Below are 27,663 nucleotides of genomic sequence, written 5' to 3'. Positions count from 1 at the left end.
ACCACGTATAAAAGAAAAGTGATAAATTGGATAACATCAAAATTAAGGAATTCTGCTCTTCAGAAGTCCCTAAAAATGAAAAGAAAAGACAGACTGGGAAAATATTTGCAAACCACATGATGTGTGATAAAGGATTCATACCCAAAATATATAAAGAACTTTCAAGCTCAATAGTAAGAAAATAAGCAACCCAATTTTTTTTTAAATCTATAAAAGATTTGGACAGCTGCTTTGTCAAAGAAGAATATATTCAAGTGTCACACAAGTACATAAAGATGCCCAACACTAGTATCATTAGAGAAATGCAAATTTAAATTTCAATGAGATACCACACTACACAACTCTTAGAACGGCTAAAATCGGGATTTTTTTTTTGACAATGCTAAGTGCTTTCAAGAATATGACCTAATCATAACTCTCACACATTGCTAGTGTGAATTAAAATTGCAGCCACTTTGGAAACCAGTTTGGCAGTTTCCTATAAAGGTAAATGCACACTTAACGACCTGACCCAGCAATCCCACTTCTAAGTGTTGACCCAAGTGAAATGAAAACTTAAGTTCGAACCAAAAATTTTACATGAGTCACTTTATTCATAACCACCAAAAACTGGGGAAAAACTGAAATGTCCCTCAACTGGGGACTGTTCCATATACAATTATGGTACATCCATCCAACAAAACACTTATGAGCAATAAAAAAGAAACAATATATGTAACAGTGTAGTTGAACCTCAGATGCATTATGCTAAGCGACAGAAGCCAGAAACAAGAGGTTGCATACTACATGATTCTATTTATACAGTATTCTTGTAAAGGAAAAACTCAGAGGAACAGAAAAAAGACCAGGGATTTCCAGAGGCATGACTTTAGAACCAAACACCTGGCTGGGCAGATAACGACTCTGAATCTAGTTGGAGAATATCAACACCTTCAGATGATTGTTTGGAATGAATAAAGAAATAATGTCTGTCAGGTAGTATGAAAATCGTTTACTGCTCCTCCTCCACGCGCCCCATAATTCCATGATCCAGAAAAAGGCCTAATTGAGGACAATGGGAGGATTTGAACACTGGTCAAAATGAGTGGCTCTTCCGGCCACAGTACCTAGGATGATTTGGGAAAGTCTCACCTTCATTTTCCCCACATTTTACCAATTCTAAAATGGGATTTTACTCTGCGGAGGAAGGTCGGGTCTCCACCCTTGCCTACCTAGTCCGGGGCGGACGTCGCAGCGTAGTGGGTCTGCGACGCGGCGCTCCGGGGCTGGGCGCAGTGGCCGCAAGAGCTCACCGTGAGTGCGGGAGCCCGGGGCTGTGACACCGGACCCGCGCCAGGCACGGACGCCCGGGGGCCCGCGGGGAGGCGCGCGCGGAGCCGGCTACCGCGGACCGGCTGGAGGGGCTGACGCGCCGCCGCGCTTGCAGTCTCGCTCTGTAGCCGGAGTGCGCGCCGCTGCTCTCCGCGCCTCGGAAGTGCAGCGGACCCCGCCGTTGCCGCCGCCCGATGGCGAGGCTGCGGGATTGCCTCCCCCGCCTGATGGTCACGATCCGGTCCCTGCTCTTCTGGTCCCTGGTCTACTGCTACTGCGGGCTCTGCGCTTCCGTCTACCTGCTCAAACTTTTGTGGAGCATCGGCAAGGGACCCACGCAGACCTTCCGGAGGGTCGCCCGGGAACACCCTCCAGCGTGCTTGAACGACCCCTCTTTGGGTACCCACTGCTACGTGCGGATCAAGGTGAAGGCCGGCGCGGGCCCGGCGCTGTCGCGAGGGAACGTGACGACTGTGAGAGCAGAGGGCGCCGGGCTGATCCTTGCATGACTCCAGGCCCAGCATCCCCTAGTGTTCTCGGGGCTCGCAGGGCGTGCGGCGGGGACGGGGAAGGTGCCAGGGGGATGCAAGAGGGGCAAGGTGTCGCGGGAGAAGGTCGGGATTGTGTGTCTTTACGGTCCCTGTTTGTTGCGTGCGTGCGTGCGTGTGTGTGTGTGTGTGTGTGTGTGTGTGTGTGTGTGTAAGACAGAGAGAGAAGGTTATGTGGAACTTCTCTAATAATCTGGGTCCTATTATATTACTGTCCCCTCCTCCTCCACCACAACAACCCAGAATAATTCTGCTCCCTCTCCTCCTGTAAGGGGAAGCTGTGGTCTGTCACCTCTTTGCCCTTTAGAGCTCAGATAAGCTGTAGGGAATTGTTACTGGTGGCGCCCTACTGTCTCAGGAGGCTGTCCTCGTCCAAATTTTAGAGATTGAAAGAGTAAATAGAATAAGTCATTGGAAATCAGGAGTTTATTCAGATCAGCAGAATGGAGCATTCACAGATGACCTAAGCAACATGAAACAATAAATAAATTGTGTACGTTTGTGGGGAAGGAAGCAGACTTATGGTGCCAGAGACCAAAGGAATGGCACAAAAAGTAAATGTCAACTATGCATGCAGACTCTAACTGTCCGTGCTTGTCCCAAGCTTTCTTACAGCCCTCGGATATTCTATTTCCTGAGGCTCCATGTGGTGAAGGGAGATGGCTTCTTGAAATGCACCCTGCAGTCTGACTCGCAGGCCTTTCAAAAATAGACTACGTGAAAGGATATTTTTGTCACCAGGTCTGGGATTCTTATTAGGAACTAGATTGCCCAGCAGCTGAAGTTCAGAAAACCAAGGGGCATGTCTTTCTTACACTTATTCAGCCTGGAGTTGATATGAGAATTTAAATGAGTTAATACGTGTGAAAACAAATGAACGAAACCAAAAAACTTAGAACAGTGCCTTGCACATAGTGAGTGAAATGAAGTATTTATTCACTAAATCCAATCAAGTGCCCACAGCCTTTCAGCTTCCAAGACTCACCACCAATAAAAGAAGGTATTGAACTTCTGGGAAGGCATTCAGCAGTGGAGGGCAGGGCTTCCCTGGTAGCGCAGTGGTTAAGAATCTGCCTGCCAATGCAGGGGACACGGGTTCAATCCCTGGTCCAGAAAGGTCCCACATGCCACAGAGCAACTAAGCCCGTGTGCCACAACTACTGAGCCTGCGCTCTAGAACCCCTGAGCCACAACTACTGAAGCCCCTGCACCTAGAGCCCGTGCTCCGCAACAAGAGAAGCCACCACAATGGGAAGCCCGCACACCGCAACCAGAGAAAGCCCACACACTGCACAGAAGAGTAGCCCCTGCTCACCGAAACCAGAGAAAGCCCGTGTGCAGCAATAAAGACCCAACACAGCCAAAAATAAATAAATAAATGTTTTTAAAAAGGAAAAGCAGTTGCAGGCAAAGTCAGAGTTGTTATCTTCATCCTACCTGAAGGGGAAAAGCAGTTTAAGAATCATCTGGAATTCCTCGTAATGCACTTTTACTGACTCTGGCCACCTAAAGAGTTTCCCCAGAGACATAGAACCAAGGAGTGGAAAGAGCATTGTCCTGGGTGGCAGGACAAGATGGAGGTTCTAGTCATAGCCCTGCCCCCAACCACCTTTACGACCTGTGCTAACATCTTTGGACCTCAGTTTCTAACTCTGCAAAAATGATAGGGTTGAACTATATGACTTTAAGATTTTTTTCACATCTGGAAACCCAATTGCTTGGGTTATCTGATAAAAAACCCAGTCTCTGGGTTTTGGGTCTTGGTTTCTTTCCTCACTTCCTTCTGAGTTTTTGTTTTTCTTTCTTGCTTTTTCCTCCACTTTCCTCTTTTCTGTTTGCTTTGTATTTGCTGTATTCCTGTCTCATTCCCATTTTTGTTTTCCTTGGGCAGTTTTGTCTCCCATATGCAGAGTGAAGGCTTGAGCACTCAGATCATTCGGCTGTTAGAAATACACTCATACGGGGGCTTCCCTGGTGGCGCAGTGGTTGAGAATCCGCCTGCCATTGCAGGGCACACGGGTTCCATCCCTGGTCCAGGAAGATCCCACAACCACGGAGCAGCTAAGCCCATGCGCCACAACTACTGAGCCTGCATACCGCAACTACTGAAGCCTGTGCGCCTAGAGCCCATGCTCCGAGACAAGAGAAGTCACCACAATGAGAAGCCAGCGCACAGCAATGAAGACCCAACACAGCCAAAAATAAATTAATTAATTTAAAAAAAAAAAGAAATACACTGATGTGACATGAGGAGCAGGCAGCCAGGGGAACTGTACGTGCAACCTCAACAGAAAATACTAACGTGGGAAGGAGAGAACTAAAAATAAGGAAAGGTGGTGTGAATTATGTAACTGATGGCACAGCTCTTGATGGGCAAGCTGAGAAAAGTACATGAGTAGGAGGTAAATATGGCAGGAATATAAATGCAGATCAGAATTATTTACATGTTCTGCAGAATTTGAGTGCGATGAAATGTGACACATCAGTAAGAAAATTGTGACTGTTTCAGAAGCTCATAATATATAAATTGAACTTGTAAATAGAAGGAGAAGGGAATGTTGACAAAAGTGAATCATTCAATTCACCCTGTTAATAAATCATGGTTATTTTTTCTTTTTGAAAATTAATATACTTATTTTATTTCTTTATATTAAAAATAATGCAAGTGAATTTTTTTTAACGGCATGGAAATACTAAATGTACTACTTTTTACAGTCAACATAAAACATCACTGAAATTTCATGCCCTCTATTTCGTGCTGCAGGATTCGGGGTTAAGATTTCATTATGTTGCCGCTGGAGAAAGAGGCAAACCACTTATGCTGCTGCTTCATGGATTTCCAGAATTCTGGTAAACTTACCAACTAACTTTTTCTTTTGCACTAAAGACTCGGCTTATCATAGAGTCATTTTCTTATAATGGCTTTTAATAGACCCCATGCTATGATCAAGTACTGGTCTAGAGTTATTATTCCTAAATGTTCCTCAATCACAGGAATGGTGTTCCTCCTGTTTTAAAGAAACGTGCATATTATCATCCTAAATTTTTTTTTTGATAATTAAAAGAAGTATCATTTAGTGTTTCAAATTTCTGAATAGTCAATTACAAAACAGTTTTTATAGTACCTACTGCGGACAAAATACAACATTGGATAGAAAAGGAGATTTGCAAGAAACCAAAGAATTAGAGTGCCTGTTACCTGGCAGCTTTTGGTGAGACTTGGGGTGAGGGAAAGGCAGAGGGAGAAGAGGGCTCATGGAATCTGAAAAGGAACTCTTTCCTATGCACATAGTAACAGGCTCAGATGAATGCAGGACAAATTAAGGATTGGAATATTTCACGTTGAGAAGAAAACCTATAGCCAAAAATATGCAGTTGCTAGTTACCTAGAAGAAAATGTTCTGTTCTCCTTTGAACCCCACAGAGCCAAGTAAGTACAGATGAAACATCACATGATTAAACTTTTAAAAAATGAATATCTTTTTAAAAGATGGTACATTTCAAGGTGGTAAAAAGAAAATCATATTTTTGATAGCTCAAGGCTATGATCTTGAGATGGGTAAATGGACCAAAAAAAAAAATCATATTCTCTGAACTGACTCAAATGTAGAATATATGGTATGTTTTTAAAGTTCTGGGACAATGCCCTGTCCCTAAATGTCTCCCTTACTTTCGCTTTTAACACCTAGAATTCCACCATTACATATTCCTCACTTCCTTTAGAGTTTTAAAGATTTTGGGTCATCCAAAATCCTAATTTAAAATACATCTAGCTGTGAAAGAGATATTACCTTAATACATTTTAGTTAATACTTTTCAAATGAAAGGGGCTTTATTAATAATTGCATTGAGATTGCGAGCACACTAGGAAGTATTAGGCATCGAAGAAAAGAATGGAGAATGGCAAAAACCCATCTAGCTAATCATTTTCCTAGAGCAAATGTCTATGACCTGACTGGCTCACAAGTAAAATGTTAGTCTGCAGCGTTAGTCAAATCTGCATAAAGTAACATGGGCAGTGAATTCTGGCTCAGCCATTTAATTGCTGCAGGACCCTGCACAATCTACAAGAATCTTGCAGAGTTGTGGGGATAAAGGGAGTCAAAATATGTGAAAGGACGTTCCCATGGCCCCAGTGAATACTCAATAAATGTTCATTTTCTTCCCTCATTCCCATTCACTCAGTGTGGAGATCCATGTGCCACCACTAGCATCCTCAATGCATTTATTAATAAAGTCCCTTTCACTCATAAAGTATTACTAAAGTGTATTAAGGTAATACCTCTTTCAGAGCTAGAGCCTTTTTAAATCAGGGCTTTGGATGGCACAGAATCTTTAAAACTCTGAAGTAGGTGAGAAATATGTAATGGTGGAACTGCAGGTTAAAAGTGAAAGTAAGGGAGAAATTTGGGGACAGAGCATTGTCCCAGACCTTTAAAAAATAATTTCCTGATTCTGCTGATGATAGTTAATACTTCCTGAGCATTTACTATGTGCCTGGCACTCTTCTGAGTGTCACAGCTACCCTTCTGCAATTGGCAGTGCCAGAAAGTAAGGTATACCTTCTTAAACTTCAGAGCTGACCTCTGCTCTAATATATCCTTGGTATATAGGAATGATAATGATCTGATAACATACATGGATTTTTACCTTTCAAATTTCACACCTTATAGAAAAATTCAAAAGTTAACCAACAATGTAAGTATACCTTACTTTAACATTTTAAATCATCATTCTATATAAAATTCATGATCTGAGTGGGGAGACTTAACTTTTTAGAAAGAAAAGATTTAAAGGCTCTTCTCTTTCTGTACCTCATACCAACCCCGATACTTGTCCGTGCTCTTTTTCCTCCTGGAACGTCACTTCTTTATATGTGGAAGATACAGATGAACCTGCAACCACTTCAGCCACTTGGTAATTGTTCTGAGGAGCCCCAGAAAATAGCAGTGATACCCATTTAATATAGGACAGTAGATGCTCTGTGTCATATTTTAAGAAATGATACTTTTGCACATTTTTCACAGCATTGTCCCTTTATTTACTCTTCATGAGACCCCTTTTGCAAAACAGAAACGTCTGGTGATTCTTGTCCATGTCCTAGAATCTTCAGTGGATAGGACAGCCTAGGAGGGGGCCCAACACCAGTCACTGGACATCAGACCCATTTTCTCCAGCAAAATCAAGTCTTGGCTTTGTCCAAAAGGGTTATTGAGAGGAATGGTTTAGTTTTGAAAAAACTCCTAGAGATATTTTTACTTTGAAGAGCATATATTAGGAAATATATGCAGATCATGGGAATGAGTCCCCTTCTGTTCACCAAATGTACTATTTGTTACTCCAGCAGGAGGCTTGCTATAATTTAAAACAACAATAACAGCAAACCCTGAAAACTGAGTTACTCAAATAGACCATATTGAATTCACTGAACTTTGCTAGCCATTAATCTGAAAGCTACCTGGTTGTTCAGGGAGATTCCTAGAACAACCACATGGAGATTGCTGTTAATCAAAAACTTCTATTTGAGTGTGTCCTACCCTAAGCCAAGACCTCTATGTTGACACTTACTCTGTCTTTCCTTCCAAATTACCACTGTTCCCCATTATACAATCTAGTCAATTCCATTCATGTGCTCCATTCAGGAAAACGTCAATTTGAATCAGAATTTAGGATAAAGCTGTATTGATTAAGCCACTTCAAGTCTCTCTCTCTTGAACTTCCCCTTTTCTTTTTCCAAAAACCCCTTCTCTTGCACTTCTCCCCTTTTTAAGAGCCAAAAAACTTTATCTGGCACTTCAAACCGATTTCAATTTACATTATAAATATAAATATTATTCCTCTATCATCAAGTTTTGCCTAAATACACATGAATTTATAAGCATCTTTGTAGATCAGGTAGGCCAGATTATTTGGTACAGTGAAAACAAAATAATCATAAATTGGCAATGTGTATAAAAGTGCTTTTTAAACAGAAAAGTACTATACAAATGTAATGTATTATTTGCATTTATCATCATTAACTAAGAATAATTGTTGAGAATTGGTGACATTTAATGTATACTATTAGATGTTACACAGAAACAATAAAATTCTCTGTCTTCTTTCTTAAAATATAAAGGAAACATCAAACAATATACACATCTATGAGAACTTTAGCTAAACTAGCCCAAAATAAGGCTGTTTGTCAAAGATGGTATTTCTCCCCCTCTATCTCCACCTCAATTTGCATTGCTTTTAAAAATATTTTGAGCTGATGCAGGCAATTTCTGGCAATACACCAGCTGTATGGGACGCATTCGTCATTACTCAAGTGAGGGCTCGTCATCCATACAGCTGAGCAGAATCTGATGACTGCAACTTTTTCTCTCTGGTGAAGGGGAAGAGGGTATTCTACATTTCAAAGAGGCTAGCCTGGTAAACCAGGGGTCCTCCTTATGTTAAGAATAATAACTAAGAAAGAGGTTGTTTTTTTTTGAAGTGTCCTCTGCTATTACCTAAAGCTACCAGAGGGGGGAAAAACAATGTGGATGAAAATAGCTAGATTTGTTTATTTATAATATTGTCAGGAGTTACTGATTTTGCAGTATGTTTCATTCCTCTATCAAGGGGGTTGTTTTGTTTTATTCATGTGAATGACATACCCATCAGTCTATCGCTGGGGTGATTTCTTCTTCAGTTTACAGTTAATGTGTAAATCAAATATGATTTATTTATGAACTCTAGGAAGATTGCATTTAAAATTTATTTTGTACTTTATTAAGATAGCAGTTGCAATCCTTAAACGTTCTTAGAAATGTTTAAGATATTGTTTGGCTCCACTCATTGACAATAGCAATAGCTGAATTTATTTGGAAGGCAATTTAAATTATTAATAAGGTAATGATGTGCAGGTATTATGTTTGCATAATCTCTAATACATTAAATGTAAAATGTTACAGGATTGTACACATTTTTTTGAGTCAAATTTCTACCTTGAAATCTCTAATTAAGTGAATTCTAAGTGAAGACACAAGTATTTAAGATATTAAAAACAACGCACATTTTAATAGAAATTGAGTATAAATTCCCCAACAGGAATCTGGGAACTTTAGTTCAAGGTCGTCTCAAGGTTTGAACTGAGACAGAGTTTTATGGAACAACTGGTATTTCTAGCACTATCATAATTCAGTGCTTTCATTTGTTCATTGTTTTACTCAGTCAACAAATCTCTATTGAGCACCTACATGTCTACCAGATAATTCAGGGAGCTCACCATCAAATGGAAGTGCCAGGCACCAACAGACTAGTGTCTAGTACACTTGTCTGTACACTCTTCCCAGTGCACTGAAGAGTGTACAGACAAGTGGGAGAGTATGGAAGGGGCCAACCAACCCACCTGTGAAGGAGGGAGACTGGGAAGTCTCCTGGAAGAGGAGGTGCCCAGCATGAGGAGTTCAATGAGGGGTGAAGGACAGGGATTGTGGGGAGTAAGGGAATGATGTGGAGGGATGATGTTTCAGGCAAGGAGATTATATAAACAAAGTCATAAAGACAAAACCCATGTTTATTCACTGCAAGTAGATAAGTGCCGCAGAGGCAGCATAGCATGGGCTCTCAGGCCAGACCACCTGGGTTTGAATCCTGGCTCTGCTGTTTGCTAAATCTGTGACCTTCAGCACATCCAGGAACCAGTCTGTGCCTCTGTTTCTTCATCTGTAAAATGGGGATAATAATAGTACCTACTTCATAGTACTGCCTTGAAGATCGACATCCTTATGTGTGAAGCACTTAGAATTGTGCCTGGCATGTAGTAAAACTAATATAGATGTTAGTTCTTTTTATTATATAGCAAATGACAGAGTATAAAGTAGTCAGGCTGGAAGATCGGGCAAGTCAAATCTTGGAGGTTTTGTCTGCCAGAATAACATGCTTGGGCTTCACATTATGAGTAACAGAGAGTCAAGAAAAGCTGTTAAGCTGGGAAATGACCTGAGAGAGTTTGTGTTTTTGCTAAACCACTCTGGTTTGTAGAAGACAGAGCCAAGGGGAATGAAATGGACACAGACCAATCGATAGGCTGCTGTGTTAATGGAGGCCTGAATGAAGGTAATGGTAGCAGGGATGGACAGGAAAAGTGATTAAATAAATATTTAAGAGGTTAAATCTACTGAACTTTATTGATTGAGTATGAGGGATTATAAAGAGTGAAGAGTTGGGCTTCAGTTATGAAGACATAAAAAATCAATTCACAATGTTAAGTAAGGCTATGAGAAAATAATAAATCATATGTGTTGACAGATGAGTATCTTTAAGGAATGAAACTGCTTCATTTGTTTATTACAAACCAGAGACAAGATTGTCAATACTGCTATGGCCTTGCTAAGAAAGACACTTTTTGTTAACATTTTCAAATCCATATTAATTGGCAATGCTTTTGCAGATTTTTACAAATTATAGGTATCCTAGTAATAGATTGAAGACTCTATCCATTCATAATTCCAAATATGTATCTGACACCCTTCTTGATAATCTACCTGCTGATGTAAGGTGGTTGATTTGCTTCGTTGTTCTCATGGCTTTGTGGCACTTCACACTGCAGTCCCCTTGCACTATTGGTTTATAATCTCAGATCACTCTGTTCACTTTCCTATTGTGCTCCAAAAATCTTTCCAGACAACAATCTCCCATTTGGTTTGTGTCAGATAATTTTGCACTGTGTTTTCATGGACAGATGTGCATGCAGATGCTTTTTGATAAATGCATATTTTGAGCTCCATAACATAGTGAGTCGCTTTGAAAAATCCATGTCTCTTTTTCTGTTTGTCATCCATAATGATTTTGCTTATTAGAAGATAATCTCATGGATCTCTGTATTTCAATTAATTCTGCAATTTTATTATCAAGCACAGGGGGAACACCTGGCCCAGCAGAAACTTCTAGGACTTGGCTGTCACTATGGTCATTCTAATTAGTCAGTTCCTGTGCCATTTTGGTTGTTAAATGTTTTAAATATCACACTAGCTTATGCTGATGGTTCAGGATCTTCCCCCCAAGATTTTGTTTTAGCAAGTGGAGGTTTATCTTTTTTGTTTGTTTTTATTTTTGGCTGTGTTGGGTCTTCGTTGCTGTGTGCAGGCTTTCTCTAGTTGTGGCGAGCGGGGGGCACTCTTCATTGCGGTGCGCGGGCTTCTCATTGTTGTGGCTTCTCTTGTTGTGGAGCATGGGCTCTAGAGCGCAGGCTCAGTAGTTGTGGCGCCTGGGCTTAGTTGCTCCATGGCATGTGGAATCTTCCCAGGCCAGGGATCAAACCTGTGCCCCCTGCATTGGCAGGTGGATTCTTAACCACTGTGCCACCAGGGAAGCCCAGAGGTTTATCTTAAGTAGTTGTTTTATTGGATTCTTTCCATGAAAATATTTTTTTAAATCGTCAGACATTTTCATCCATGAGTAACCCATTGTTATTACTAAAAACATTGAGTCCTATTTGACAGTGGACTAAGGTGAGTAAAATCTCCCTTCTAGGAAAATATATCTTCATCTCACAAATTTTTTGAGAGAATCAAATGGTGCAGTATGCGGAAGCATTTATAGGTACAGACTCAGTGATAGTAGCGAGCATTATTTAAGAAAAGCTTAGAAAATTGACTTCTTAAATACATTTCTTAAGGTTTTAGTATCTGATATTTTGTAGTTTCTATAAACCCTGGCCCTTCGTTACACTTCACTGGACCTGGTTAAAAAAAATAATATAATTTTAATAAAGAACGTCAGTGCTTATTTCTCGAACAGTTCTTTTCTTTCCTGCCCACACACAGCTATATAACCTTTCTCAAAAACGAGGGGTTTCTTACAGCTTTCCACTTAGAAAATCTGTAATGTTATTCTTTGTATTAGTTACTGTGGTATTTTTAACGTTTCTTATTTCCTGCAGGTATTCTTGGCGTCACCAACTAAGGGAATTTAAAAGTGAATATAGAGTTGTAGCGTTGGACTTGAGAGGCTATGGAGAAACAGATGCTCCCATTCATCGAGAGAATTATAAATTGGACTGTCTAATTACAGATATAAAGGATATTTTAGACTCTTTAGGTAGGTTTTAAAAAAACAGTGTTAATTCTTTTTAAGGGACTAACATTCAACAAATTGTAAACTGATTACCACATTTCTTCCATCTACCTGAGCTGTTGTCTAGATCCTGTCACCTTGGTTCATACAGCTCAAAATATTTATAGAGGCAACTTAAAATAACACAACCAGAATAACTATTCTGTCTAACAGCCAAAAGTGACTCTCAAAATTTGTTTTTAAAAATTGACTTAAGGTATACTATCTATTATTTTCAGAACTAATTATTAGAAATTTGATTCTTGTTCACAGAAAATTTATTTCTTCAGAACCAACACCTAAATATTTATTTAAACATGTTGTAAGATGCAGAAACACTTGCATTATCTTTCTTGTATTGATCAGCTAGTGCCACAATAATATTGTGTAACAGACCACCCCAAACTCAGTGGCATACAGCCATAGGCATTCATTCCTGTGCTCCTGGATCTTCAGGTCAACTGTAGGCTGGACCCCTCTGGGTCTTTGCCTCAGGCTACAGGTCCAGCTGGGATTGGCTTCTCACTGTGAATGGGGCTGGAGCCCCAGCTAAAGCGGAGTAGCTATCTGCGGGAAGCTCTTCTCCTGGCTGTGGTTGAAGTGGCAAGAGGATGAGCCCAGTTGCAAAAGCATATTTCAAGTTTCTGGTCGCAGCTCATTGGTCAAAGCAAGTCATATGGCTGAGCCCCAAATCAAGTCATACACCCACCACAAAACCAAAGCAAATCACACTGCCAAGTCTAACATCAAACAGGTGGTGAAGGAACTTCCCTGGTGGTCTAGTGGTTAAGACTCTGCACTTCCACTGCAGGGGGCACAGTTTGATTGGGGAACTAAGATCCCGCTTGTCTTTCGGCATGGCCAGAAAAAAGGTGGGGTGGGGGGGACTTCCCTGGTGGCACAGTGGTTAAGAATCCACCTGCCAATGCAGGGGACATGGGTTCAAGCCCTGACCCTGGAAGATCCCACATGCTGCAGAGCAACTAAGCCCATGCACCACAACTACTGAGCCTGTGCTCTAGAGCCCATGAGCCACAACTACTGAGACTGAGTGCCACAACTACTGAGCCCACGTGCCACAACTACTGAAACCTGAGCGCCTTGAGCCCGTGCTCCGCAACAAGAAAAGCCACCGCAATGAGAAGCCCACACACCGCAACAAAGAGTAGTCTCTGCTCACCGCAACTAGAGAAAGCCCGCACACAGCAACGAAGACCCAACACAGCCAAAAATAAATAATAAATAAATAAATTTATTAATAAAAGAGGGGGGGAGCAGTGAAGTATACTACCTCTATGGCAGTGGGGAGAGGGGAGGAGTAAATATTTTTTAACAATAATCTAATACACTATATCCCTTTTGACTAAAACCCAGCTGCTGCCATCGATATGTTAACAGAACCAGTATAGTGAGAAACCCATGAAATCAAATTAAAGACCCTTTTCTACAACAATCTAATGAGAACGTAGATCAGGTCAATATTCTTAGAGGGGAAAAAATGGATGAGGTCTGGGGGTGTCAATGCAGTGTTGTAATTTACTGTGATTACGGTAAAATAGACTCAGAGACACTGATTTCCGACAGCCATATTTCTTTCACATTTTGTGGTAATTCAGTCAAACTTGGCCTAAATTTGTAATCATGAAATTTTCCAGTTAAATCAATAATGTAATCTTGCTTATGACCTAATTATGTGTAGTCTTTACCATGGTTTTCCAAACTCAGGTTTATGTGACCAGAGCTGAACTATTTCTAATTTTTTTTAAAGTATAAATTCCCAAGAGAGATTCTGAGGTCTATAATGGATCCTGGGCATCTAAATTTTCTAAAAAGCTACCCTAGGTGATTCAGACATACAGGGTTTTGGAAGCACCAAACTCAATGTCTGCACAAAGTGCATATTTAGGGTAGGAGAGTAGAAAGATTAGTTTTAGAAACATACCTATTTTATGTGCGGTAATGATGTACCCACCTGTTTCTTTTCAATGATGCCAACATTCATTTCTCAATTACAGGGTATAGCAAATGTGTTCTTATTGGCCATGACTGGGGAGGCATGATTGCTTGGCTAATTGCCATCTGTTATCCTGAAGTGGTGATGAAGCTTATTGTTATTAACTTCCCTCATCCAAATGTATTTACAGGTGAGTTTAAATTTCCTTTAAGACATCTTTGATAGCGTGACAACTCACTATTGTCACTGACACGGATTAAAAACAGCAAAAGTTGATTAACATAATTTTTTTTAAATTAAATGACTAAAATATGATATTATCACATGATAATGTCAGCTATCTCAGCTTTAAATATTCCTGAAGAGTCACAGGAATTGTCGCTTTATATTTGCTTGCATAATTTTATTTATTTTTAGAAAACATTTTACCGCTAACTTAGGGAGAGTTAAAGAGTTAAAGGGAAAATGCAGTAACACTACTTTGACAGTAATGAATCTTGACAGCCTAGAAATAAATTTTCCTCTTGCCTGACTCCTTTGGCTGTCAGGAATGGCAGCATTCTTTAAAGCAGCAGTTCTCAAATTTTTGGTCTCCTTTATACTCCTAAAAATTATTAAAGACCCCATTGAGCATTTGTTTATATGGGTTATATCCATAAACATTCACTGTATTGGAAATTAAAAATGAGAATTTTTAAAATGTTTATGTATTAATTCATTTTTTAAAAATAATTAATCCAGTACATATTAGCATAAACATTTTACTGAAAATGAGCTACATCTTCCAAAACAAAATTTTAGTGAGAGGAGTGTCATTGTTTTACATTTTTGCAAACCTCTTTAACTTTTGGCTTAATAGAAGACAGCTGGATTCTCATATCTGCTTCTATATTCAATCTGTTGCAAATGTTTGAATTGAAGTATATGAAGAAATCTGGCCTCACACAGATTTGTAATTAGAAAAAGGAGGAGAATTTTAATAGTCTTTTCAAATAACTGCATATGTTCTCCTTTAATACTACACCAAACTCAAAAATTAGTTATTTCTTAAAGGTTAGTAACAATGTGGAATCTGATGTCATATTAATGAACTTTTTGTACTCTGTCACATTAAAATCCATTGGTCTCTCTAGCACTTTGAATGGATTTTTTCTACCTATGCATGATTTTGCAATCATCACGCATTGGAAGATATTGGTTCATTGAGTTATGCAGGTCTTCCGTAAGTTGACACATTTCATTATATGCTATCAAATCATGTTCATTAATATCACCCCAGTTTCATCAAAAAAGCCTTTGCAAAGCTGTCAAGCTCACAGTAGCAGACACAAGTTTCCAAAATTCTAATTTTCATTTGAAATCTTGAACTTCATCATTGACAACAAACACTGTTGATTGTTTTCCCTCAAGTGACAGGCTCACTTTGTTCATTTTCAAGAGACTATCTGTTAAATACCCAATCTGACTGATGATAGTTAGTCGTTCTCTCAAGTAAAAATGGTGTTCCATTAAAAATGCAGCTAATTCAACTTACCAGACAATTGCAGAAGTGCTTTTCCTCGAGACAATCATTGTATTTGGGTGTTCAACAGAACTGCCTTATTTTCTATTTCTTTTTAACAATGTTAAAAAGACGTATACAAAAAGGTAGAAATTTAATAAAATTAATAATTTTTGCTATTTCATCAAAGACATTCTTAAGTGAAACCGCCACTTAATTTTATGTATTTATGTACTTGTTTGTTTACAGCAAGTGTGTGGTGGCGACGAATACAATGACTGCGGGTATTGTTTAGTGTCACTGCCTTGATTTGTGCTCAGGCAGCAATGGCTTTATCTACTATTGCCTTTGTACCATCTGTGCAAATGTCGGCAAAATGAGAAAAGTTAATTGTATTGTTTTGAAATAATTTGACCATCTGTATCCTTTAAAAGGGTCTTAAGGATCCCCAGGGGTCCACATGGACTATGTTTTGAGAACCTCTGCTATAAAGAGAACCCTTAATCTTAAGAGTGATTAAAAACAAATAAACAAACAAAAAAAAACTGAACAATGGCTAGGCACACTTTTATTTGGTTTTGACAAAAATTATAATTTTGTCCTCTTTAACTACCCTTGTCAAATTTTCTGAGGTTCAGTACTGTCATGACCCACAGTAGCCCTCCAGGGAACAAAAAATTCAGAAAAACGTATTTTTATTTCTTCCTCAAAATTAAAGTAGGTGAGGGAGAAAGGGAACATGACTACATAAATACTGTATAAGTATAAAAGTTAAATTTCAGATACATATTCAATTGTCCTATCTCAGCTGAGGTAATAGCATGGCTGCTTAGGAATCAAATATCTAACTGAGGTTCATCATATTTCTCTCAGTTGCATTAGTCAATAGAAGTTGTGCTACATGCTTGTTCAATTGATCAGGACCCTAGAGTAAATGTTATTTTGTTGGTGCTGCTATATGGACAAACTGTAATTGGTCATTTCAGTAAGAAAATACTTGGATATTTCTGGAACTATCTTATCAATAATAGGTTCAACCCTGGTCAGGTCAATATGAAGTCTTCAACTAATATGACTATATTTTCCCTTAACTGTATTGATATCTCTAAATGCAGAGCCGAATAAATCTTATTCGATGATGACTTTACAAAAAAGTATAGCACAACAGTGCTCCACTTACCTGAGAATCATAATTCTAAAAACTCCAACCATGTTGAGTACAGTTACACAGTTAGAAATAAGAAAAAAAAATCACCTCTATAGCAAGGAAAATAAAAGTATAGTATAGAATACACAAAAAATACATACATTTAATATGTATGATCACATTACTCCCTAGTTTAAAACTTGTGTCTTCCCAAAACACTTAAAATCTTTATCATTCTGGCCTTACCTGACTGGGTTTCTGTGTTTTTTTCTAAAACTCATCTCATACCATCTCCCCCTCCTCATTCACTACACATCAGCCACACTGGCCTTTTTTCTGCTTCTTGAATGTGCCAAGCCCAGTACCTACTTACTGTTCTTGATGCTCTTCCTAGATCTTTGCGTTCAAGGCTTATCCCACATCCCCAGAGAAACCTGTTCCACCACCTTTACTAATGGATAGTCCCTTCACATCACCCAACCATTACTTTCAATCAGATTACCTTGTTCTATTTTCTTTATGGTATTTTTGCTAACTAAAATGATCTTTTAAGTATTCATTACTTATTTATTATGTATGTTCCTTATGAATGGGAACCTCTTTTCTCTTGTTCAATGCTAAATCCCCTCACACACAGTAGATATTCAAAGATTCATTGAATGGATGAATTTTCTCAATACATGAATGAATTTAAAGGAAAGGCTTTAGTTTCTGTTGAGGCCAAATGAATAAGATATTCAAATCAGCCTGTAAGGAAAATCTTTTCAACAAGGGAAAATTACTTCCCCATGTATCCTTAGGAAAAATGTTTGGTCACTGATAATGACCTTGGAGAAAAGGGAGTGTTGTTTTGGGTTTCCTGTTCCTTTCTGAGTCAGCATTTTATAAAGTGGGACTTTCTTTTTATTTAAAGTGCTTTAATTATTTAAAATACCAAAAATATCCAAAATAAAATATAAGAACATAGAAATTGTTCCAAAGAGAAATATACAGAAGCCTTATTTGTAGATTCTTTTATGGGATCATCTCAAAGGTGAAATTGCCTTAAAAAGAAGTTATTTCAATAGTAAGTAATTCATACCCCTTGGATAAGGTCTAACACGATATTTTAATTTCAGAATATATTTTACGACACCCTGCCCAGCTGTTCAAATCCAGCTATTATTATTTCTTCCAAATACCATGGTTCCCAGAATTTATGTTTTCCATAAATGATTTCAAGGTAAGTCAAACATGGTGATGGATGTTACAGACTTATTGTCTGTGATCATTTTGCAGTGTATACAAATATTGAATCAGTATGTTGTACACTTGAAACCAATATAATGTTATATATCAATTATACCTCAATTAAAAAAAGAAAGACTGGTGCCCAAGAGGATGACAAAATTAGGAGGTCAAAAATAAAACATAGACTGAAACACTAAAAGCAAACAAAAAACCCAAGAAAACCGGTTCTGCTTATGTTGTTCTGATTTATTTTAAATAATCATTTATTGTACATCTGTTATGTGTTAAGCACTGTTAGGCATTTCCTCCTATGCAAAAAAATAAGTCAAACAAATAATGTTAATGAGAAACATTTTAAATTAAAATCCATCTTTAAGAAAGAAAAACAGGGAATTCCCTGGTGGTCCAGGTGGTTAGGACTCCACCCTTCCACTGCAGGGGGTACGGGTTCAATCCCTACTTGGGGAACTAAGATCCCAAAAGCCTTTCAGTGCTGCCAAAAAAAAAAGGGAAAAGAAAACAGACAAATGCTAAAACTTAATAAATGTTTCTAAGCCTTCATCGATAGGCTTACTTATTTTTACATTCTCTATTCATATGTTTGAGTGCCTGGGTGTTAACTCAATTTTTTTCTGAGAGCCTGTTCCCCTACAGGCATACTTCTTTCTAGAGAACATTCCATGGGGAGATGAAAGAATATGAATGCCAGGTAAGAGAATTTGACAGTAGCAGAAGTGGAAGCCCTTGGGAGTAAAAAAAACCCCCAAACAAAATTAAGCCTGCAGGTATTGGTGTACCATATACACTGACACCAGGAGTCATATGTAGTATCTATTTCTTCGAAGTTAATTAGTTGCTTCTTGTTTGTCCAGCATGATGTTAAATATTTAGGGAGGTTAAAAAAAGACATAATATTATTTTACCTGGAAATACTTCTGCATGTACCTCTGACAATAAGGACTATTTTTTAAAAAAAGAACATAACTCCAATGCCATTATCAAAGCTAACAAAATGAACAACTTGTTAAAATCATTTAATGCCCATTCAAATTCTCTTAATTGTCTCAACTCTCTTTATGCACTTTATTTGTTTGAATCAGGAACCAAACAAGGTCTACATATTGTATTTGTTTGTTATGCATTTTAAAATCTTTAACAGTTCTTTCCTTTTGTTTTTTACCATCACTTTTTTAAGAAGAAATTTGTTCATTTGCCCTGAGGAATGGTCCACATTTTGGATTTGACTGACTGCTTCATCATGGTGTTATTTAACTAGTTCTGCTAAGCCTTGTCTTTCCTATTTCATAGGTGCTACTGATCTAGAGGCTTGATTAGACTGTTTAATTTGACAAGAATATTTTATAGGTGGTTCTGTGTATTTCCTAATGCGTCACATCAGGGAAGCACATAATGCTTAGTTGTCCCAGTTTTAGTAATGCTAACACTAACCAGTGGGCTCACAAATTGTCAGCCTATCCAAATTGCCTAACAACCAACCTTTCACCAAATAACTTTAGCATACCTTGATTATCACGGCCTAGGTTCATTATTTCTTTAGAAAACAGTGATTTTTTAGTTCTATTGGGATGCCTAAAAAGTTCCCTCAGTTTTTAAGTAAAAATAAAAGACACATTTTTCATTTTCACCAAGAGCTTTACTGAACCCTTTGGTTCCCCTAACTTCTGCCATTTTTCAGGCAACTTCTAAATTCCATCTTCCCAAAATTTTTTATCCTTTTGAGCAAAGAACTGTTCCGGGTGCCTTTTACAGTCTTCCAGGGTATTGACATTTTTTCCATTAAGAGAACTTTGTAAAGACCGAAATAAATGGAAATCTGAAGGTGCAGTGTCTGGTGAATATGGCGGATGAATCAGAACTTCCCAGCCAAGCTGTAACAGTTTTTGCCTGGTCATCAAAGAAACGTACGGCCTTGGTTATCCTGATGGAAGATTATGTGTTTTCTGTTGAGTAATTCCGGATGCTTTTTGTTGAGTGCCACTTTCAGTTGGTCTAATTGGGAGCAGTACTTGTTGGAATTAATCGTTTGGTTTTCCAGAAGGAGCTCATAATAGAGGATTCCCGTTCAATCCCACCATATACACAACATCACCTTCTTTGGACGAAGACCAGCCTTTGGTCTCTTCCGTTCCACATTATTGTACAGTATCCACTTTTCATCGCCCATCACAATTTGTTTTAAAAACGGAACATTTTTGTTACGTTTCTGTAGAGAATCGCATGCAGCAATACGATCAAGAAGGGTTTTTTTCACCTAACTTAACATCAAAGCGATTCACATAACCAGGGTGGTGCAAATGATTTTCAACGCTTGATTTAGATATTTAGAGTATGTCGGCTATCTCCTGCGTGGTATAACGTTTATTGCTCTCAATTAATTTCTCGATTTGATCACCATCAACTTCAACTGGTCTACCCGACCATGGAGCATCGTCCAGTGAGAAATCTCCAGCAAGAAACTTCTCAAACCACTTTTGCCACATTCACTCAGTCACAGCACCTTCTCCATACACCACACAAATCTTTTTTTGAGTTTCAGTTGCGTTTTTACCTTTCTTGGAATAATAAAACATAATATGCCGAAAACGTTGCTTTTTTTCTTCATCTTCAATATTAAAATAGCTACACAAAAATTCACCAGTTTTGATAAGTTTTTTTTTAATGCATGGTAGTATGACAGCAGTCACAATACAACAAAATTATTTCGAATAAAGTTAAAGACAACTAAGTGCTACTAGAGCCATCTTATGGAAAAAACTGAACGAACTTTTTGGCCAACCCAATATTATTCTTTCTGCTTTTATTAACTGGAATTCATGTATAAAGAGGAATTTCCACATCTATATTTGGTTATTCTGAAATACAGTTCCCACAAGAATGGCAGGACAAATGCTTCATTATTTCCCTTTGTAAACAACTTCCAGAGTAATGAATTGGTGCCCTAGAAACTTCCACTGATAACCAATGAGGGTTTTTTTTTCATATCATTATGAGCTCATGATTTTTAAAAATATATTTGAGGGCTTCCCTGGTGGCGCAGTGGTTGAGAGTCCACCTGCCGATGCAGGGGACATGGGTTTGTGCCCCGGTCCGGGAAGATCCCACATGCCGCGGAGCAGCTGGGCCCATGAGCCATGGCCGCTGAGCCTGCACTCCGCAACGGGAGAGGCCACAACAGTGAGAGGCCCACGTACCGCAAAAAAAAAAAAAAAATATATATATATATATATATATATATTTGATATTTATCAATTGATTACAGTCATTATTCTCTTTGATGCCCAAATTGTTGCAAGTGTGAACTCCTTCAGGTTGGCTCCTATGTCCTCTTGACACAGGAGCCCTTTAGTCAGGGATAGCTTGCTTCCTTAATGTCCTAAGTTCATCATTTTTTTCCTGTTCCAGATCTGGAATCAGTCATTTATTGAAGGAACTCTGGCTCCTATTAGTAGGAAATGGTATTTAGAGACCACAGTTTGGGTATCAAGGTGATCATTGTTACTGAGTTTTCATTGCTTCTAGATCTTTCCATTGGACAGAATGTAGACATACATATTTTTTAGAAAAAAATTATGAGTTCTTATTCACATTTCCAAAGCAAATTTAAGACGACAGGGTTTTCACTTAACTTCTATGACTTTATATAAAACATTATATGGTTCTAAGTCAAAACTCTAGAACAAGGTACATTCAGAGAAGTCTCACTTGTCTCTGTTTCCTCTGTTTCTCTGTCTCTGTCCTATTCTGTCTCCCATCGAAAACCATTTTGGTTAGTTTTGTTTCCTCTTTTTATTGTTTCTTTTTAAAAATATAAGCAAATATGTATATATTTATCTTTTCCTTCTCACACAAAACATAACATACTATAAACACTATTTCTACCCTTGCTTTTTTTCCAGTTAACAATATACCCTGCAGATGACTCCATCATCAGAATAGAGATTATCTCCATCTTCTCTTAGAGTACTAAGAACACATAATTCACCATCGTGTATCTATACCATAGTTTATTCATCCAACCCCCCACAGACATTTGTTTCCATTCTTTTTATTTTCTTAAATAAAAAAATTTTTTGGCTGTGCTGCACCACGGGGCATGAGGGATCCTAGTTCCCCAACCAGGTATCGAACCTGTGCCCCCTGCAGTGGAAGCACAGAGTCTCAACCACTGGACTGCCAGGGAAGTCCTCCATTCTTTTTCTATTACAAATAATGTTTCAATGAATCACCTCCTGCACATGTCATTTCATATTTTTGCAAGGGTGTTTTGGGGTTGAGGGATCTAATTTTAAACAAGAATCCCAATAATTCTGATTCAGGTTGTTTAGAGACACACTTTGAGAAATGCTGGTATAGAGCAGTATTTTTCAAATTGTAGGTGGAGACCCATTAGTGAGTCATGAAATAAGTTTTGCAATTCAGTAAAGTGGCTTGCAATTTGAGTTTTTAAAAATAAAGTAGAACAGAATTGAAAATATCATTACATGCTGTAATAAGTGTAAGGGCTATTTCTTTAAACTTTTGTTTCAGAAATATATATGTAGAGATACGAACTGGATCATGATGTAAAATGTGTTTGTTACTCTAGGTTGTGATCAAAAGAAGTTCAAACAATTTAGGGGGAGGTGTGTGGATTGGTTGTCAGTAAATAGATAAACTGTTAACTGGAATATCAGGCTTTAGAGCAGGGATAGTACTTGAGCTCAGCCTTGTAGAATGTGAAGAGACACCAAGAAGACAGGATACTTTTCATAAGGGTGAAGTGTCCATGGGGGATTAAAAGGGAATAATATCAAAAATAAAGCCAGGAAAGCAGAAATATATAAAATGTGCTTGTAAACAATGAGGTCTCCAACCTGGCTAGAGCAGAAACTGGGAGCTATCACTGCACACTGACCATCATTCTCTTTCAAAAGCCAAGTATTTAGTTACTATTAGGTAACTGAAGAGTTTTAATTATTCTCTTCTCACTTATCAGGCTTTGAAACATCTGTTTACTAGTCACAGCACTGGCACTGGAAGAAAAGGATGTCGATTAACAGCAGAAGATCTTGAAGCTTATATTTATGTTTTTTCTCAACCTGGAGCATTAAATGGTCCAATCAACCATTACCGAAATATCTTCAGGTCAGTATAATTTGCTCTTTTTAACTAAACAAAATATTAATTCCATACAGAGCCAATATTTGATTTTTGTTAACATCTTTATTGGAGTATAATGGCATTACAATGGTGTGTTAGTTTTTGCTATATAACAAAGTGAATCAGCTATACATATACATATATCCCCATATCTCCTCCCTCTTGTGTCTCCCTCCCACCCTCCCTATCCCACCCCTCTAGGTGCTCACAAAGCACGGAGCTGATCTCCCTGTGCCATGCGGCTGCTTCCCACTAGCTATCTGTTTTACATTTGGTAGTGTATATATGTCCATGCCACTCTCTCACTTAGCCCCAGCTTACCCTTCCCCTCCCCGTGTCCTCAAGTCCATTCTCTATATCTGCGTCTTTATTCCTGTCCTGCCCTTAGGTTCTTCAGAACTATATTTACTGATTATTTTTAATAAGAATTATTTTATCAAGTATTTTCCATTAAGTTCTTTAGCTTAGTATACTAAAACCTACTCTCTTAAAATATTTAATGTTTTTCTTTGTTTTATTTATTTATTTATTTATACTGTAGTATAATTGACATATAGCATTATATTGGTTTCAGGTGTACAACATAATGATTTGATATTTGTATGTATTGCAAAATAATCACCACAGTAAGTCTAGTTAATCATGTGTCACCACACATAGTTATAATTTTTTTTCTTGGGATGAGAACTTTTAACATCTACTCTCTTAGCAACTTTCAAATATGTAATACAGTATTAACTACAGTCACCTATCTGTACATACTTTGTTTTATCTGTAACTTACGTTTCATGTGATATTTAACAATTTGAAACCTCAGGACCAGAGAATATGCTTTTCTTTTAATTTTCTGAAAACTCCTCCCTTTTACCCTCAATTCGATCTGGTGAAGAATTTATATTCCTCTTTACTTTTTCATTAATAGGGACTAATAGTCCCTTTTAATAGGGACTAATAGTCCCCTTTCCTTACTAATTCAACTATTACATGCTCACATGTTGTTAAATATGCAGGTAACTATTAGAAAATGTTTTGTTTTGGAACACTTTATGAGCTCCAGAATTTAAGTGACTTGCAAGTTTGTATAGCAATCCATGTATCAATAATTAAGTATAGATATATTTTTATATCAGTTTACCCATTCACCAAGAACTTAATTTTTAGGAGCATTAGAACCAAATGATGGCCACTTGCATGGGAATCAAAAGTTAAGATCTTGGTGGACATATGTGATATCCTTCATATTCCAGCAGCATCTTATCAACCCCAAGTAGCCTCAAGTCAAGCTTTTTTGTAACTAGCAAAAATGTAATTCAGTGCTGGAGAGTGTCTAGTTAGATGTTCCTTCTCATTCTTAGTTAACAGGGTTGTAATTAATACCATCCCGCCTTTCTGAAAAACAGCTTAGCAGAAGTTGTCAAAAGCTTTAAAAATATGTATCCTCTTCAGCTCAGGAATTCCACTTCCAGGGCTCTAGCCCAAAGAAGTTATCTGAAATGCCAACTAAGATTTGGGCACAAAATGCTAATTGCAGCATCACTTAAAACATCCCCGGGCTTCCCTGGTGGCGCAGTGGTTGAGAGTCCACCTGCCGATGCAGGAGACAGGGGTTCGTGCCCCAGTCCGGGAAGATCCCACATGCCGCGGAGCGGCTAGGCCCGTGAGCCATGGCCGCTGAGCCTGCGCGTTCGGAGCCTGTGCTCCGCAACGGGAGAGGCCACAGCAGTGAGAGGCCCGCGTACCGCAAAAAACAAACAAACAAACATCCCCTTCTTTTAAGTGATGCTATAATCTAAATATTCAATTACACAGGAACAGTCATTTATGGGTTATTATGCCATAAAATAGTATGTTTTACAATTATTTTTGAAAAACTATATGAAACAAGAAAGTTATTATAATTTAATATGAAATTTGCATGTGTATACTGTGTATAAACTGTATATTTACTGCATTGTACTTATGATTTCAACGATATGCATAGAAAATGACCATTTTTTAATGATGGAATTATGCATGATTTTATTCTTTATACTTTTCTGTATTTAAAAAATACACAATAAAAACTTTATATTTTAAAAAGAATCTTCTTGCGAAATAAATATAGTATCATGTAGTATTAAGGCTCATTCCGTATATATTTTCTGACTTTTCACTTCCAATTTTCACATAAAATGCATTAGATTATCCAACAGATAATTGAAATACGTTTAAATAGTAACACTGTTTAAAGCTCCCTTTCATCACACTATTCAGAAATTCTTTTATCTTTTTGAAGCAAATTATTCTTCATAGTGATGAATTTCATATTTAATTTATAGCCTGCATTATAAGTTTTGCACGGCTGATCCAATTAAAACTTTTATCTGGCCCTTTCTTAAATAGACCATTAATTTTTTTTATTGTACAGATTGATTGCCTAATGAAGTGTTTCTCAACCATTTTGTTTGTCATCACTTCCCTTCAGAGCCTTTTTAGGCATTTTTTTCCCCTAATTGCCCCCCACCCCATGAAATTTTAATATCTGTTTATGTACTGTGTGTATACTCATGGTTTATATATAAAAAGCATAATTTTTTTTTCACTCTCCCAAGAACAAATTTTCATCCCTTTGGTGGTGATATTGCCCTCCTTAAAAATCTGTGGCCTAAAGAAACATTTTGGGGGAATGTTATTTTAATGTTTCCAGTGAGTCTCAAGCCCACGTATTTTGTTTTTATAGCTGCCTGCCTCTCAAGCATCACATGGTGATCACTCCAACACTACTACTGTGGGGAGAGAAAGACGCATTTATGGAGGCTGAGATGGCTGAAGGCACGAAGATTTACGTTAAGAACTATTTCAGGCTAACTATTTTGTCAGAGGCCAGTCACGGGCTCCAGCAAGAACAACCTGACATAGTGAACAAATTGATATGGACATTTCTAAAAGAAGAAACAAGGAGAAAAGACTGGCTTTTTCTGTGACGAGTCTGTAATGAAATCTCTAAATAAGTTTTTTAAATTGTTCATCAACTTCTTTAAGCTTCATTAGGAAAAATTGTTTTAATATGCTTTACCATAAATAAATATCCTGACAAATGACATCAAGAAAAATCTGAGAACATGTGAACTTGTAACATAATGTTGTTTTTTTTCTTGTTGTATTTTGCACAGAAAAGCATCTGCCTTAAAATGTACACACTTGTACAAAAAGGAAGTTGGAGAAAGTGGTTCAGTTTTGGTTTTTCGTGTTATTTACCCTGTTAATATATGGTGCCTTTTACAAATGTATATTAAAGATTAGCTGTGCCATATTAAAAGGCAAAACTGCAATGGTATAAATTTTTATTTTATTGTTCCAAAGTTCTTTTTACTATTTTTTAACCGTTAAAAAATTCTATCAAATCACTTGGACTTATAGTATATTTATTAGTTTGAAGGCAGATATGACAAGATGAATGTGCATCTTAAAATAGGCCATAAATACTACTTACACTGGGAAGAGTAACAAAAGAGGATATGAAGATTCTATATATACATATATATTTATTAAACATTGTAGGGAAGCAGATCCATTAAATTACTTGCCTTAATTCTTCAGCTAAATTGGTGAGAGATTTAGAAAAAAGATCAAAATGTGCTTTTGCCCCATTTAATGCAACAAGGATTGAATACTGTACTTCCTATGTGCACTAGAATCTAAGCTCCACAGGGCAGAGATTTTTGCTTTATTAACTGACATATATCCAGCATCTAGAATAAGAGCCTGACTCATTGTGGGAACTCAAATATTTGCTAAATGAATAAATAATATATTTGATACACTGCTAGGCACTGTGCGGGAAATATGAAAGAAAGATGATGGCATGGTAATGTTGATCTTTCCCTTAAGAACCATATACAGAATGCAGTTAAATCAAACAAGGGTTCAAAAGTATTAATGAGCCTTACAGATAAGAGTGGGAAGGGAACTCTCCGGCAGTCCAGTGGTTAGGACTCAGCCCTTTCACTGCTGGGCCCAGGTTCAATCCCTGGTCAGGGAACTAAGATCCCACAAGCCGCACGGCGTGGCCAAAAAAAAAAAAAAAAAAAAAAAGGCAGGAAGAATTACAGAATAGAGGATGAGACCAACTCAAGGGATTACTACTCATTCTCTTGGGTTGCTCTCATCTGGCACGGAAGACAACCAGTAACACTGCCAAATCATGGCTCCTTAAAGACTACAACTGTGTTCCCAAATAAAACTAAGCTGGTGAAAGGAATGTTTCCCTCTCTAAGCATAGTTCTGACAGTGACAGAAGAAAGTGGAATGTCCCTAAGAATTCTCATCATTGTATCCTAGCAACGTGTATTTATCAATAAAAGCCCAGTTTTCTATGTACATTGTACTTGTGCCTCATAACATCTCAAGGTAGGGAGTACTTGTGCCTTATAACATCGCAAGGTAGGGAGTATCACCACTTTACAGATGTGAAAATGAGATTGGCCAGTGCCCACAGTACAAGGGTTGGAACCAGGATCTGACCTAGATCCATCTGGTTGTAAAGCCCATAATCTTTCCACTTAGATCACATTCTGTTTAACCGGCTTTGGTATCCACACTACTCTTTCTGTTTTATGGGTAACCTGTTGTGTTCCAATAATTAGAAACATCTTTCAGAAACTTAAAATTTGACTTTTAATTCTGGAGGAATTTAAATTAGCAAACAGGAATATTTGATACAGCAAATGCTACAAGGTTTAGCAGAGAG

The 27,663-nt window shown here is 37.9% G+C and overlaps 1 protein-coding gene across 1 annotated transcript; it reads left to right on the top strand.

Annotated features, from left to right (window-relative positions):
* Window positions 1-1,505: 1,505 nt before the first annotated feature.
* Window positions 1,506-25,897, top strand: EPHX4 (epoxide hydrolase 4; the record flags this gene model as incomplete). The annotated part of the gene is made up of 7 exons (XM_082859054.1): window positions 1,506-1,736; window positions 4,624-4,709; window positions 11,770-11,927; window positions 13,958-14,086; window positions 17,663-17,766; window positions 22,771-22,919; window positions 25,654-25,897. 7 exons carry the CDS (start codon window positions 1,506-1,508, stop codon window positions 25,895-25,897), a joined length of 1,101 nt encoding a protein of 366 aa, XP_082715180.1.
* Between the last annotated feature and the right edge of the window lie 1,766 nt (window positions 25,898-27,663).

Source organism: Leucopleurus acutus (genome assembly GCF_964270905.1).
Source record: "Leucopleurus acutus genome assembly, chromosome: 2".
NCBI classification, from domain to species: domain Eukaryota; kingdom Metazoa; phylum Chordata; class Mammalia; order Artiodactyla; family Delphinidae; genus Leucopleurus; species Leucopleurus acutus.
Note: the sequence above shows the minus strand (reverse complement) of the source record. Positions and strands in the feature narration are given on the sequence as shown.